Raw genomic sequence first — 15,689 nt, forward strand, 5'->3', positions numbered from 1 at the left:
AGTGTCAGTGGCACCGATTCTGGTCTGGCTGGTTGGTTGGAGATGCTGTTAGCAGAGATCTCCTCAAGTCCACTGCATTTCTTTTTCCCAACACTGGTGAGTGTTTGCTTATTTTTCATGTTTCATCAATAAAGCTGAAAGAATCTTACTGTTAGACACCCAACACATTAGTTAGTTAGTTGAAGTGAATGAAAGAACCCGTGTGCTTGTACCTTCAGTGAGGAGTCATTTCATATGTAAATTTTATCTATGCGTCAGATCATTTTTGCTTGTCTAGGGATTTAAAAAAGAAGAGTCAGTGGAGAGCTAAGGCCAGAGAGAGAGAGAGAGAGAGAGAGTCAGAGAGATGTAGAGATTGTTTTAAAAAGGCATACCTGCACAGCTGCACCTGTTCAGCAGGTTGGGTTGGATAAACTTTGCAGGTGGGGTCAACGGCACAATGACTGAAGGAAGCCAAAAAAGGATAAGTGACAAGCACACACAAGGATTAAGAGAAGACTGTACAGAAAGAGAGAGAAAGGCACTGAGAAAATCCTGGAAATATCCTGCACTTGTTTATCTGACGCCGGAAAAGTCTTTCCTCTGAAATTACTCCAGTCAGAACAGGTAAGGCATATTTAATAAGATGGAGACAGTTTAACCCTCTCTCATTCAGTTGGAATATGGCGTTGCATTTGTTAAAGTTCACTTTCATCAAGTCTGGATATTATCTGTTCTGTGTTAATCGACTTCAGAGCAACTTGTTGTACATTTGCAATAACCAAAGCTTTTCTACATTGTTCTCGCTTATCTAGGAAGTTTGTGAGATAACACACAATGGTAGCTACTTTATCAGGAGAAATTCAGACAACGTGTTCTTGTGAGTGTTAAAAGTGTTATGTTATGCGTCCAACTGAGGGTCCTTCCTAGTGTTTGACCATTATTTTCTTATTAGAGGCACAGATTGTGAGTAGCGTGTGAAAGAATGTCAGAAATCATTTCGTGGGTGTTGGTGAATATGTGAAGATACAGTATGTTTGAGTGAAAGTGTAGAATTAAATCCATACACATTAAATCCATTGCGAGCCTTATCGCAAACATTTGCAAAATAAATGTTATATTATTAATGTAATGAGCAAGAATGGCAAATAATACAGGAGGAGGCATCGTTTGTGGTAAAACGCTATTTGTGTCAGTTACTTTAGGGGCTTGTTTACATTGTAGCTTTACAGTTTCATCAAGCATAACTCTGATCATGAGTGGTTTCTCGCTATGTAACAGTGTATTGATTGGTGCTGTTGACAGGTGTTGTACAGCTGCGTTGCATGAAAAAGACAATTTAAATATGTGACATTTAAATTTCATGTAATCGATGCTGTCGAAACAGAGAGAGAGTTGGGTTTTTTTGAGGACTGAGAATCATTAACAAGTACAGATCAGTCATTTCAAAGTGGACTGCTTGGGTAGAATAAATCCAAAAAAGAGAAATGGCAGAGATAGAAATAAACTAAACTCTCACAGAAGGTACACAAAAGCGTCACAGTTTCATTTTCTCTTTTCAAGCTGTGAGCATTATGCTCGGCTTGTTTGCCTCATGCTTAACCGCTTTAGCAATGGCTCAGCAATGGCAGACTGGTGCTACCTGCACTTCAGATGCTTGTGTGTGCTATTGTTGTTTTCATTCTTCAGATTCATACAAACTTAGTCGTGGGTTAAGACTGCGTCCTATAAAAACAAAGCATGATTAAAGGTATTTAGCAGTTACTAATTCAGCACTGGGATGTTTCGGCTTCACGTTTGTACAGTGGGAGGAAATGGAGGCTTTGTTTCTAGTTTCTTTGCAGTGTAAAAACCCAAGCTGAGATAACCCTGGTGACATCAGCAGGGTTATTTTCTCAGACCGGACCAGCTCCATCAGGGGAGACATTAGACAACTGTTACTAAGATAGATAGATAGATACTTTATTGATCCTGAGGGAAATTCAAGATAATAATGATCTTATTTTTTAAAATGAGTACACATTTTCCTTTAAGTTAGTAACTGTATAGAGTTGAAGTGTATTAATGCCTGGATTTGCCTTCCAGCTATGAAGTTTAAAACACTAAAACTGGTTGTGGCTGCGACTTTGTCAGTTAATCTTCGCCAAACCCAAGATGCAAATTTGTTTCACCAGCAGAAGCAATTGCCTTTTTTTTTCTTTTTTGTGTGCAGAGAAAGGAAGTGCATGGGAGGCGAACATTTGCATAACTTAGAGAAGCAAAGATTTTTGTGCTCAGCAGAGTTTCCACTGGAGTTCTTCCTCTACACAAATTTTAACTTGTTTGTTGTGATTTAGATTTAGCAGTCACTCTGCGTTCCTTTTCTTATTTTCAAAAAACTGAGATTGAAATCAACAATCATTTGTTTGTCTCTTTAAGGGACAGTTCATCGCAAAATCAAAATTACAGGTTTTAGTTTAATAGTGTTGTTTACCCATCTAGACTGTGAGTTGCAGCGTTTTGGAGAAAATGAATGTAAACATGTCTGCCTTTTTTAAAAAAAATATAATTTCTTTATCTAAAAACCATGATCTGGTTACTCAAGATAACTCACAGACCTTGTTGTGAACCATTTTGTATAGGAACATGTCACCCAGTACGGCTTACTTCACAGAGGAAGAGGATATATGAGGCTTTAAAATACACACAGTACTTGTTAGTAGACATATTGTGGTTTTGGTCTATCATCTGGAAGAAAAATGTGTTAATATTTAGAACAAAACGAAGAAGAAATGAAGATGATCTGCATGTTTTTAGTTTGTTGTCATATTTCACATTTTGACGATGACCTCGAGGTCAGCAGACGGAGTGTAAATGTTCCAACCAAGCCTGAATTTCCTGATCTTACGAAACTACACACTAGTATTGTTCCAGTGACTGTGTTAGTGTGGGTGTGTTTAAGTGCAGGAGGCACACACTCATTCAGTGAAATTCTCTCATTCTACCTGCATACTGACAGGAGTGTTGTGTATCTAAGTGCTGCTGTGTGTGTTACAGCTGAAGCAGAGTTGGTCAAGTCAAGTTACAGGCAGGACTACTTTCAGTTTTATGTTGTGACCTTGCAGTTGCTTTGCAAGTTTTAGCTTCATATAAAAAAATCTCATCTCATCACCTTAGCTTAGAAGAGACAAGATCATAAACTATAGAGACAAAAGCACTGGAACACATGACCACGACAACAACTTTAACGACATTGCAGTCTAAATATACAGACAGCTTTGCAGCTATAACATCTGGTATGTTTGGAGGTGGCCAGGAGCAGAATAACCCGCGAGGCGGGACTGACACGGTCCCTCCTCCTCCCCATGTTGAAGTCAGCTCATACACATATCATTTCAAGATACATATTGTAGAAATGCCATGATACCAGACATAGAAACTTAATTCAGTTTAATTCAATTCAGTTTATTTATATATCACCAATTCACAACAAAAGTTATCTCATGACACTTTCCAATTAGAGCAGGTCTAGACCAAACTCTTTAATTAAATTTTGTAATCCAGAGAGCCCAACATTCCCCCTTGAGCAAGCACTTGGCGACAGTGGCGAGGAAAAACTGCCTTTTAGAAGGAAGAAACCTCGGAGCAGACCCCGGCTCAAGATGGGCGGCCATCTGCCTTGATCGGTTGGGGTGAGAGAGAGAGAGAGAGAGAGAGAGAGAGAGAGAGAGAGAGAGAGCAAGGGAGGTGGGGAGAGGGAGGTGGGGCGTGGGTGTATTCTTTTGTGGTTTGCAGAATCAAAAGTGCCGACTTTTTTTTTCAGTCGACTGGGTTGGTTATTATCTCATTCTGTGCCAGTACTTTAGTATGTGTTGTCAGTAATATTTTAATAATATTTTCAAACAATAATTTAGTCTATAAAATGTAAAAAAAAAAAGAAAAAAGAAAAAAAAAATCTCATAACAATTTACCAGGGCTCAATGTAACATCTTCAGATTATATAATTAACACTCAGAAAAGTAGCAAACAATTACATTTAAGATGCTGGAAGCAAAAAAAGTTTGATATTTTTGCTTGAAAAATAGATTAATCAATTATCATAACAGTTGACAACTAATTTTCCTTTGACTGACTAATCAATTAATTGAATCTAGTTCATGCTAGTTTTAATCCTGTGGTTACATTCCAAGCCTGTGATTACATACAGAATCCTCTAAGCTATGCTTTCAGACTGACAGCACGACAGCATCATGTGTTGCTAACAGCTGAAGATGAAATATAAACCTGTTCATAAAGTTGAGGCACCACATAGCAGTTTGTTCTGTCTACAGGAGATTAAATAAGATGACAGCCAGGTATCACAAAGTTACAAAGTAGTTTAACTTGGAAATATGTATTTGAGTTGCTGAGTGACTGATATGAAAAAAGTAGAGCTGCAGTCTTCTGCGCTGCTACAGTCAGTGACTGATGTGTAATCACAGCTAGTAAATTTGGTCCTAAATACATGCGTGTTGTGAATGCAGACTGAAAGTAAAGTGCCTTTTATCAGTTATGCAACAAGCTCGACAATAGTTTCATATCTTTAAAAAAAACACCAAAAAATAACAGATTACAAAAACAGACTTTCCATCAAGAATCAAGTTTGTCTGTCATCGTGATTTTATATATTCTGGATCGCATATTTCTTTCTAATGGCAGCACTATCTCTTGTACAGCTTAAACTGCATGCCTATGGCACTGGCTGCTGCCTTTCTGTCTGAAGACCAGTTCACCTGCTCCATCTGTCTAGAGGTGTTTAACAACCCAGTTTCAACACCATGTGGCCACAGCTTCTGCCAGGTCTGCATTTCTTCCTACTGGGATGGAGGAAGACAAGGAGGAGGAGGAGGAGCCAAAATCTACCAGTGTCCCCTTTGCAAGGAGTCTTTCCGCAAACGACCAGAGCTTCATATCAACAGAACCCTGAAGGAAATCACTGAACAGTTCAAGAACATGGCCAACGCTAGAGTTCTCATGGATGGAAGAGGTGCAGCAGGAGTGGAGGATCCCAACTGGCATCCTCCGCCTCAACATCATCCGGCCCTGACTCTGCCCCAAAGGCTGGGGGAGATGCCTGAGGGCATCTTTGCCGAGATGATGACCCGTTTTCAGCGGCTGTCGACTCCCGGGGTAGCCCACGGCGCCATCTCCCATCCCAATGACCCTCCCCCACAAAGCCCCGGTCCAGTCAATGCTCACTTGTCTTTCAAGGCTCAAAACAGTCAGCACAATGACCCACCTCCACCTTACTCGCCTCCCCGCAGGTACCAAACTACTCTCCTTACATTAAAAAGGGTTTAGGAGTCTATTGACTGGGGCTAAAATAGTTACTGTTAATTTTGCCACTGAAAATAAAACTACTGAAATATTTCTGTTTGAAAAGGTTGTATTGGGAGGGGAGAAATGTTTGGCATTGGTATTTGGCATTTAATACCAAAATTCATTGTCAGTGTTATGCCCCCCCAACATCCCCTGTAGCACAGGTGACAAAAAAACAAACAAACAAAAAAAAAAAAACATGAGTAGAGTAGTGAGTAGATCAAGTAAATGAATTTATATTAATGTTGGAGGTGTCTAATAACATGCTGACACAAAGGAGTTCAATCAATAACATATGAATTATTTTTTCTTATTTTCAAACCTTGTTTTACCAATGGAGGTAAAATGTAACCTTTGTTGTGGAGGAAAGGCCATGGGGTCAACAGATTAAAAGGGCTCATCCCCTGCCTGTGAGCAGCAAATTTGATGACATTAGGTTCCGCTATAGGCCTGATGGTGGTAAAAGTAAAAAGATCAAGCAGTAAGTATTGGAGTATTGTTTTTTGGGGTTTTTTTTGGGGTGTCTGTGACACATTTTTGACACTGCCACTAGGTAATGCCAACGAAGGAAACTTTCTCATACACACTCTTTAAAGGCCTCACAAAATATCATGGCCTTATTATAAATGGCCTTACATTATGGTTCCATTTAGCTTAGCTCTTTAGTTAGATGGCCTAACAGATGGCATGACGGCAGGCTGTTAATTCAACGTAGGGCTTCAAAGAATGATTATTTGCATTATAGATAAATCTGCAGAGTTTTTTTGAGATTGACTCATCTATGAAATATTTTGTGTATGCATAATTATGGTTTGTGCAGTAATATTTTCAACAATAAGGTTTCAATAGGTTTGAGAGATGGACACACCATCATTCCTGTATGCAACACTGAAGTTACTGGCCTATCAGTAATGGAAGGTGTGTTCAGTCCAGTCAAGGCAGTGGAGTCTGCATGTTCTCTGTGTGCCTGCTGTTTTCTCTGGGTACTCTGGCTTCTTCCCACAGTCCCAAAAATATGCACATTAGGTTAACTGGCTACTCTCCTTTGCCAGGTAAAAATGTGTGTGACCGCAACCCTGCACAAATAATGCAGGTATAGAAATGGGATGATTGGATGGATCTGTGGTGAGATAGACAATAAATTCAGCTCTAGATCAAACTCTTGTAGGCGGCCATCTGCGGCCATCTGCCTTGACCGGTTGGGTTGTTCGTGAGAGAGAGGTGCACAGACAGAGATGCATAACAACAGAGTACTGGAATGACAATATCAGTATTAACAATAATGATTTTGATAGTAGTTGTAGTAATAGATAATAACAGTCATCAGTGTCAAGCAGGACCACAGCAAGAGGTCCAGACATGATCCATAGGAATCTAACAGACAAAAAAGCACAAAGACTCTGAGGAGGAGTCTTTGTGGAGTCAAGTTAGACACATGGATTGATTGGACATGAACATGTGTGGAAGAAGAGTTAGAGGAGGAGGGAGAAGCTCAATGCATCATGGGAGCTCCCCAGCACTCTAAGCCTATAACAGCATAACTAACTTGCTGTGGAGTTTTTTTTTTCGGTGTTGATTTTGTATGTTTGTTTATTCATTTGTCTTTTATTTTATCACATACATTCATACATACATTATACACATACATCATATGCATTTCCTGTTCTAGTGAAAAAACTAATGTATTCATTGTGGCAAACATACAAGCTCTGAAGGCAGAAGATGTGGCAGCAAAAAGGATGGCAACGTCGGTGGTAATATTTTGACTAGATTTTAATGTTTCAACAGGTATACTCTGAGTGGGCCCAGTGACTCTTTGCCCAATCTGCCTCTGTGTCCCACCCACTTGAGAGGTCTGGAATTCTTTTGTCGTACTGATAATACCTGCGTTTGCAGCGTGTGCATGGAGGCAGCAGAGCATCGAGGACACAACGTCATCCCTGCCAAGAGAGAGTGGCACATCAAGAAGGTGTGTGTGTGTGTGTGTGTGACAGACATAAACATGAAACATGAATTTGACTCAGGGACAATGAAGATGAATGGTCTTGACACACTGCACAAGGCTTGTCTGATGTATCTACTGACAAAAACATATAAAATGACTTGAATCGTCAGAGAGTCAGCAAATGCTTTGACCACATAAATGATGCAACAAGCAACACCAATATAGTTTTGCATAGCAAAATGTGATCGCAGGGACAATATACTGAAATACTGTGACCATCATATGCTGTTTTTTGCACTGTATGTGCACCTAGTATGTGTGTTTTCTATCCTGTCCAGTCCCAGCTAGGTATTTCAGAGGTGGAGCTGAAGGATCTCATTTGTGAGAGAGAGAGGAAAGTGGAAGAAATACAAAACTCCTTGAGAGAGATACAGGTGAGTTTTCAGCTTGTAACAACGTGGGTACTTTTTGAGTTTCAGACCTGATTTAAGGCCGCAGACATTCGGGGCATAATTATATATGTGTGGTAAGGTAGGGGTTGGGGGGTGGGGCTAGACAAATGCAATTATAATCAATACAAATCGCAATTATTATCACCATTTCTACTATTACAAGCGGTGTTGCTGAACCCCACTGGAACTAATTGCTCGACTGCTCTGCATACCAATTGATGATCTAATTCATACCCTTTAAATATCTTAAAAAAGTGGAAATCTAGAAATATGTGTATGAGTCATGCACTATGTCACTATCAATTGTGATAGTTTTTCTAAAGTGTTATGAAAAATATAATTTCATAAATCATTACACTTCACTATAATGCAAACAAACAAGGCATAAATTTCAGGTTATATGATGATGATTATGGGTATATCCCTAATATCAGCCATTATATACCATGAAAGAAGAGAAGAACAGAGCAATGTAAAATAATTTATTCAAATTGTATTAGATTGTATTGCTCTGGTTTTAACAGATAATGTTAAAATCCAGATTTATCTGGGAGCATGAGAAGACAGGTACAGTGTGAGCAGACAGATCAGAGCAGTCTTTCTCAGGCTCCTGATATCTGCAGAAGCTTGAATGCATCTGGTACTGTGGTATAATCCCAGACTGCCATGAGAACAACATTCACCTTAAGGCTGACATGTAAACTTGAAAAGCTGCTTTAAAGATAATGATGCATGCCTACTTTTGTTGGCACCTTTTCTAACTATTGCTAACTATTATATTGTCCCCTGCATGCATGTATGCATGTTGTATGGTCATTTTGTGACTGTGTTGCCCCCAAGTGGTAGTATTCAAAAAGACATGATGGCCACTGTGATGAATGGGATAAACACACAAAAACACACAGCTATATGTACTGGTAATGTATTTTTCCTACAAACAAAATCTATTTTATTGCTATTTCTTACTGTTTAGTTTGATTTAATGAGTCATTATACTTAGTTAAAGCCATGAGATTGTGAAAGTTGTGTGTGCAGCGTGTTTCCAGGATATTTCTTGAGAAACAAAGACAGAAGGAGTCTATATCACAGTCATGCATGTTGATCAGTGTGGTAATCTGGGTGTCTGAGTCGGTGTGTTGGAAGGCATTGATAATCCCCTAGGGATTTAGGATATCATTTTCTCATACAAATTGAAAATAAACGTTTTCAGAGTAGGAACAATTGTACCACCACACCATGCATTTAAAATAGTACATGGGTGGGGCTAGGAATTCCAGGCCTGATAACTGAGTGTCTGATAACATTTTAACACTCTTTATTAGTGGTTTGTCTCATAGTTGGCCAGTAAAATACCCTCCTCCTAAAAGTATTTGATGTTTGTCTTTTATTCAGGCAGCTGCTGAAGCAGAGGCAGATGGAGCTGTTTGTGCTTTTTCCAAGGTGATCTCCAGTATGGAGCGATGCCAAGCTGAAATCTTGGAGGTAAATAATTTGCCACAGGCAGTATGAAGAGAAAGTATCACAAAAATGCAAGACCTTCATTTTGAGGCTGCAACATTTTCATTAAAACGAAAGTAGTAAAGTCTTCTGACTACGAACAGAATTTAGTATTCTGAGCAACATTAACCAAGTTGCATGGCATACATTTTTCCCTTCACCTCCAGATGATCGAGATGAGTCGGAAAGCAGCTGAGCATAGAGCTCAGAACCTGCTGAAAGAGCTGGAGCAGGAGATAGCTGAGTTAAAAAAGCGGAGAACAGCACTGACACAGTTGGCTCTGACTGAAGACTATGTACACTTTCTGAAGGTATGGTTGAATGAATGGGTAAATAGAATGAAACAAAAGCATCCAAAAATACATAAATATTATGAAAATATCTGGTAAAGATAATGTATTCTTTTTTTTACCAGTAGAAGTAAAATGTGTCAAGATCCATAATCATGCAGAAAGAAAATCTTCATTGGGTAGCTGACTGCAGTTTATTCATTTATGTTTATAAAGAAACCTTTTCTGTAAATAGTTTGTCTTGTGATCTTGCAAGCCGGGTCCTGCTCAGGGTTTCTTCCTGTTAAAAGGGAGTTTTTCCTTGCCACTGTCTGCTTGCTCAGGGGTTCAGGCTCTGGGTCTCTGTAAAGCATCTAGAGACAATTTTGATTTTATAAGGTGCTATATAAATAAATTGAATTGAATTGAATTAAAAAAAACAAAAAACTTTGATCTGAAGTTCAATTCTGAAATTGCTATATAAACTGTTTTTTAATCAATAATAAATACAGCACCTTCTGATCAACCTATATCAGTTTCAGTCTGATTTTCATTGAGTATGGATACCAACAGTTCAACTTCAAAATTAGTAAGAATTATGAGAGAGTATTTTTGGATAAGAATGTCTTCTTCCTTGAAACCTTTTCTCTTGTTAAAGTGAACATGAAATACTTCGATATAACATATACTTGAAGCTTTACAAGGTCTTTCATTACAGTGAAATCTTCTTTTTGTCCTGTGACAACATGTTTACAACATTCATTTAGACCAGAGTTTCTCAGACTTCTTCTTTTATACTGGCTACTGTATCAAGTTAAACTATATATATTATCTATTTTTCTTACACTGAACAAACTCAAGCTTTCTCAAACTTACAAGGTTTTAATTTCATCTTCAGCTAGTTATAGATCCCTTTTGTAGCTATGTCAGTGATGATGCATTGACAAGCATGCTGATGACTTACTTTAGTTCCGACTACTTCCACCACACCATCATGATAACTTTGGGTTTTCGGCTGCCAAAAGAGTCTTCTCAAAGTTGTCGCTGATAATAATTTTCAGGATTCTTATAGGAAACAATGGAAATGCAAACATGAACAGATTTTTATATCTTGATTTAGTTCCTGGGACTCCATGGATAGGCCCATCAAGTAATATAGTTTTGTGCGACAAAACAGTGGGTCATGATCATTTGATAAACTGACTAATGACATATTAGTTGATTAGAAGATGACCAGGGCCTCTCTACATTTATATTTCCTGACTAGAACTTGCTACATTTCCAAAGCTCTCTACCATCTACTTTAAAGCCACTTAAATTTGTTTAGCTAAAACATTCATGATTCTGTTATGATCATATTGTAGTCAGTAGACTGTAGCTAGACTCTTGTTATTCTCAACAGATCATAACTGTCTGTTTCTGACATGTTCTCTCTATACAGACGTTCCCCGCCCTGTCCACCCTTCCCCAAGCTAAGGATTGGTCCAGTGCTTCTGTGGTGTCAGAGCTGTCCTCAGGGGTGATTCTCAGAACTGTCAGTCACATGATGGAGCACTTTGAGGAAGAGATGCGTAAACTGCATGAAGTCTGTAAGTCTTCATCCATAGCTGGAGTAAAGCTGACCAGTCAAGCAAAGATATTGAATTCACAGAAAACACTCTTTAATCTAAGAATTAAAGCATTATTTAAAACTAAATTATGGTAGAGACCAAAGATGGATTGTTCAGTTTTGCGTATATTTGTGCTCTTCTGCTGAGCCTTTCCAACCAGGGTACCAACTGTATTTTAGCTTGACTTTTGTAACTGTGGCAAGCGGTTTGCTTGTTATTTTTTCACTCATAAATGCTGAAATGCACAAACAGTATCCAGATCCAAACAGTGGTAACGTTCTTTTCTCTAGTAACAGGCCAGAGATCCTCATCAGACCAATCTGTACCCAGGCCTAACCCAAGTAAGAAAAGGTTGTGTATTTATATTTTTATGATCCTGTTGAATTCTATGTATCAAAAAAATGAAAATAAGAACTCTTTTCTTTGCAGAGGTAAGGAGGGTACAAGAATATGCAGGTAAGGGTTAAAAAATTAATGTTGATTTCATCTAGTCATTTTCATTGGTTTCACTGTCCACTGTACATTAATTTAATTCCTTCACCAACCATCGCTGTTTCTCGATCTGTCAGCTGACATCACTTTAGATCCCCACACAGCCCACCCACGTCTCATCATCTCAGTCGATGGGAAGCAGGTGCAATGTGGTGACCGCCATCAGCCACTACCAGACAATCCGGAGCGCTTTGATCGGGTGGTGTGTGTGCTGGCCCGGCAGGGCTTCAACTCAGGACGACATTATTGGGAGGTATGTAGGACACAATGTGAGTGACAGTGGCTGTTGGTCAAAGGATGGCACTGCACATAATGTAAATGATTAAATTAGTTAGTTTTTAATATTACGTCAGATACAGTCACACTTCATTTTTACTGACCATAACACCCTGATCAAAATAATCAAGTACAAGGGAGCCTGACAGTGTTTGCATTACCAGAAGAAATAAAATATCTGTTGATATGAGGGGAACACACTGTTATGCTTTCAGCTCTGCCTAGATTCATTTTCTTCCTATTTACATCTTTCTGCAGTATGGTAGCCTCATAAGATGAACCTGTCCATTACCACAATATTTGCTGTTGTCATCTCCACTGGTCCAGTTCACTGGTCAGTGACAATATGACAAAAAAGGAGAGGGTGATAGCAAGAAGCTATAAGGCTGTTGGGATTCTTTGAGCACAACTGCATATTTGCATAGGTGTTACTATCACAGAAGTAGTAAGCCTTTGAGCATCAAGCAGAAAAGAGGTATCTGACAACCAAGTTGTTTCTTTAGGTTTATAAAATGGGTAATGTATTTTATATAGCAATGTTGATTTAAATTTGAATAAGCCCAACTGGATTGTTTTGTTTCGAGGATCCTTCTGCTTGGTGACAGAGGAAACAGATTAAGTAGGCAAACTGAGCATTTTCATTGGGTGTGTTTACCTTTCTGGTTTAATAGTTTAGTAAATGCAAAGGTCTCCTCCAGTTATGATCAATTATGTGTAAAGAGAAGCCCTGCTGAAGTATTGCTAAGTGTTAGAATGATATAGAAATGCCTCTTTGTGTTCAGCCTTGCATGGTTTCAACATCAGCATACACAGTTCCACAATTTCACAATATGATTTAAGGCTTTCAAAACATCTTACCGATGTTAAGTAAATTTTTCAGTTTGTATAAAAAAATAAATCACACTTTCAACATTTTTAATCTGCAGGTGTTGGTCATGGTTTGCTGTCTTGATGATTTACAATGGCTGTGAATTCACAAACATTTGAGTGTTTTCAGAGTAGCTATACTCTGTCTTGTGTAGTAGCTACACTATATAGACCAAAGTATTCAGACACACCTCTTTATTATTGAATTCAGATGTGGTATAGGGCTGTTTTTATTATTTGTATTTTCATTTTTTTCAACCATTTGATTTCTTTTTTATATCAACCGAAATGAACAAACAGATTCAAATACACGCAAGACTGTCTAATATAGTATATATATAATATATATAATATAACCTATTCCATCACAAGTGGATAACTTGGCAAACTGATACCCAAATTTAACATGACCAACATAAAACCATATATTAGCAAATCAACATACTGACTTTACTGACTTTTAGGACTCACCGGTGTAAAGTCTGTTCTCTTTCATGTATCTGCCCTCTTCTAGGTGGAGGTGGGAGAAAAGACTGACTGGGACATAGGAGTGGCTAGTTGGTCTGTCAACCGAAAGGGCAAAATCACTGTAAACCCTGCACAAGGCTACTGGTTCCTCAGCCTGCGTGATCGGACCGAATATGCCTTCCGAACAGAACCCTCAACCAGCCTGACAGTCAACCCCAGGCCATCCCGGATTGGAATCTATGTGGACTGTGATAAGGGAGTGGTGTCCTTCTACAATGTGGAGGCCAGAGTGCTCATCTATACATACACGGATACATTTTCTGATACCATCCATCCATTCTTCAGCCCTTGTACTAACAAGTCAGGAAGGAATGAGGCTCCGCTAACCATTTGTCCTGTTGCAATGACAGAATGATATAAGCCTGTAACTGAAGGAAATCTCCAATAAATGCTTCCATGTATATTGGACAAAGACTGAAACACAAAAACATACCTCTTGAACAGATTTGGTCACAACTGTATTTCATTCCTTCATTGCAATAGACTTGTGCCATTTCAGGCTTGGATGTGTCTGTGTATAGCCCAGTAACATTACTTTTAGGCTCAAATGAACAGAAGCCATTGTATCTCTTCTAATATTAAGAATCATCAAGTTTGGTCCTCTTCAGTGGTGAAAAGTTCATATTTATTAATTATTTAGTACTTCTAAGTATTCAGACACAGCTCAAACGCAACAAAATGCAAAATAAACAGACTAGCAGCTTCTAGTTCAAAACACAGCCATCATTTCCATGTTAGCAGCATACTATACATGGTCATATATAACAGATGTATTACAAGAAATGCACTGAAATCCAAGATGGCGTCCATTCATATATTGAAGTTGCTCATTCAAGACATATTCCAAAATATATTTTCAGGCTTCACATATAGAGTGAAGTCCATAGAGTGAGCATACTAAAATCCTTGTCTGGCTGAGCTTTGACTTCCTGTCGGCTTATGTGAATGGCATTAAAATAATTTGCTGATATGTCTCATCCAAAGTTCAATTGTACTGGTCCTACTAGCTCAAATTCTAATAATAGTTGCAACGCTTTTTGCCAGATCAGATCAGATTATTTAGCCATAATCTATTATTACTATTAACTTCAATGTCTCTGCCACTGAAACAATCTATTCAAGTGGTTTTATGTACAGAAATGCAAAATTAATTTAAATACAGTCACTCCTCTGTTACAACTATCCCAATGTACAGGGGTCATTGTAACATATGTAAATTACAATTATTCAATAAACACTAAATGAAAAGAGTATTTCTCATTCACACTAATGTAACTGTTGTTTTTTTTTCTTTATTTGTTTTTTTCACACAGCATGACACAGTTGAGAGCATCACAATTGTGGCAAGATATCATTAGTTGATGTTCAACATGCTGAATGCAAACACATGTTTCAGACCAAGAGTAGTAATTAACCTCTCTTGCAATGTCAAGTGTTCTCGTAGTTTTGCAGACGTTTTGTTTACAAAGGTAGTCTAAGGTGAAAATGCTTTTGGGCTACAGGGGAGTTACTGCTGAAGCAACGCAGTTGGCCACCGGGATAAATTTACAGCAAGGCCGATTCATCTTGACGTATCTTGGTCTCTGAATACACCCATGGTTAACACGTATGTTACTACTGTATAAAAATATGTTTATAACATTGTAACATTTAGCATGTTAGCGTGATCAAAGTTAACATAAGCTAAGACCAAAGATGTATTCTGTTGCTGAACCATGCCTTTGAGGATGTCTTTATTGATTTTTTCACACAATGAAAAATAAAAGAAAGTGGATGTGGTCTGTTCTAAATCTACCCTCAGTGTGTTTATGGACAATGAGATGAGATGAATTATCATAAAACTGTCATGTATTTAACTTAAACTAACTAAAAACTATTAAATCACTTCTTGTCTATGTTATATTTGTTTGTATGTCTTTAACTTTCATGCAGCAGTTTTTGTATTTGAAACCTCTTGATCAGCGTTTTTAAAATGTAGATGACACTGGGTTTTCTTCAGCTGACGATCTGCCATCCATTCAAAATGCTGGGCATCTACACAGTATTTAACTGGAACATGGACACATTCCACAGATCCAGGGTAACATAGCCATTTATTTTCAGTTGTCTCTCTGGTCACCTGATTAATGTAAATCCCACTGTTCAAAAACATTGAATAGAGTCCAATGCTTTGAGAGTGGAGTTTAACTGTCTGTCAAATCTGTCCACTCAGAAGACAGCAGGTGGTATTTTAACACCAATATTTCACATAAATTGAACTGAAAATTAGGTATGCAGACGCCTACATAGACCAATGATGAAATGTACAGCATGTGGACACTCATACTCACAGAAGCCGAAAGTGTAATTTCAGCAGAAGTTGAGTTGCCCTTAATTGTACCATACAGTGGAAACGAGGTGTTAGCTTGCCTGTACCCACTATGCTTATACAGTAAGT

General features: G+C 38.4%; 1 protein-coding gene across 1 annotated transcript; it reads left to right on the top strand.

Annotated features, from left to right (window-relative positions):
• Positions 1–298: 298 nt before the first annotated feature.
• btr01 (bloodthirsty-related gene family, member 1) lies at positions 299–15,152 on the top strand. The gene is made up of 11 exons (XM_046399883.1): positions 299–606; positions 4,674–5,261; positions 7,105–7,285; positions 7,600–7,695; positions 9,106–9,195; positions 9,378–9,521; positions 10,921–11,068; positions 11,380–11,430; positions 11,519–11,545; positions 11,659–11,834; positions 13,239–15,152. The coding sequence occupies exons 2-11, from the start codon at positions 4,684–4,686 to the stop codon at positions 13,605–13,607; spliced, it is 1,860 nt and encodes a 619-aa protein (XP_046255839.1). The 5' UTR covers positions 299–606; positions 4,674–4,683; the 3' UTR covers positions 13,608–15,152.
• The last annotated feature ends 537 nt before the right edge of the window (positions 15,153–15,689 follow it).

This window comes from Scatophagus argus, chromosome 2 (assembly GCF_020382885.2).
Source record: "Scatophagus argus isolate fScaArg1 chromosome 2, fScaArg1.pri, whole genome shotgun sequence".
Lineage (NCBI taxonomy): Eukaryota > Metazoa > Chordata > Actinopteri > Scatophagidae > Scatophagus > Scatophagus argus.

Excerpts from the sequence above, each read along its gene's own strand:
- btr01 (XM_046399883.1), top strand. The coding sequence starts at position 4,684 with ATGCCTATGGCACTGGCTGCTGCCTTTCTGTCTGAAGACCAGTTCACC. Across the intron at positions 11,431-11,518 it reads TGTACCCAGGCCTAACCCAA|AGGTAAGGAGGGTACAAGAA; the intron begins GTAAGAAAAGGT and ends TTTTCTTTGCAG. Across the intron at positions 11,835-13,238 it reads CAGGACGACATTATTGGGAG|GTGGAGGTGGGAGAAAAGAC; the intron begins GTATGTAGGACA and ends GCCCTCTTCTAG.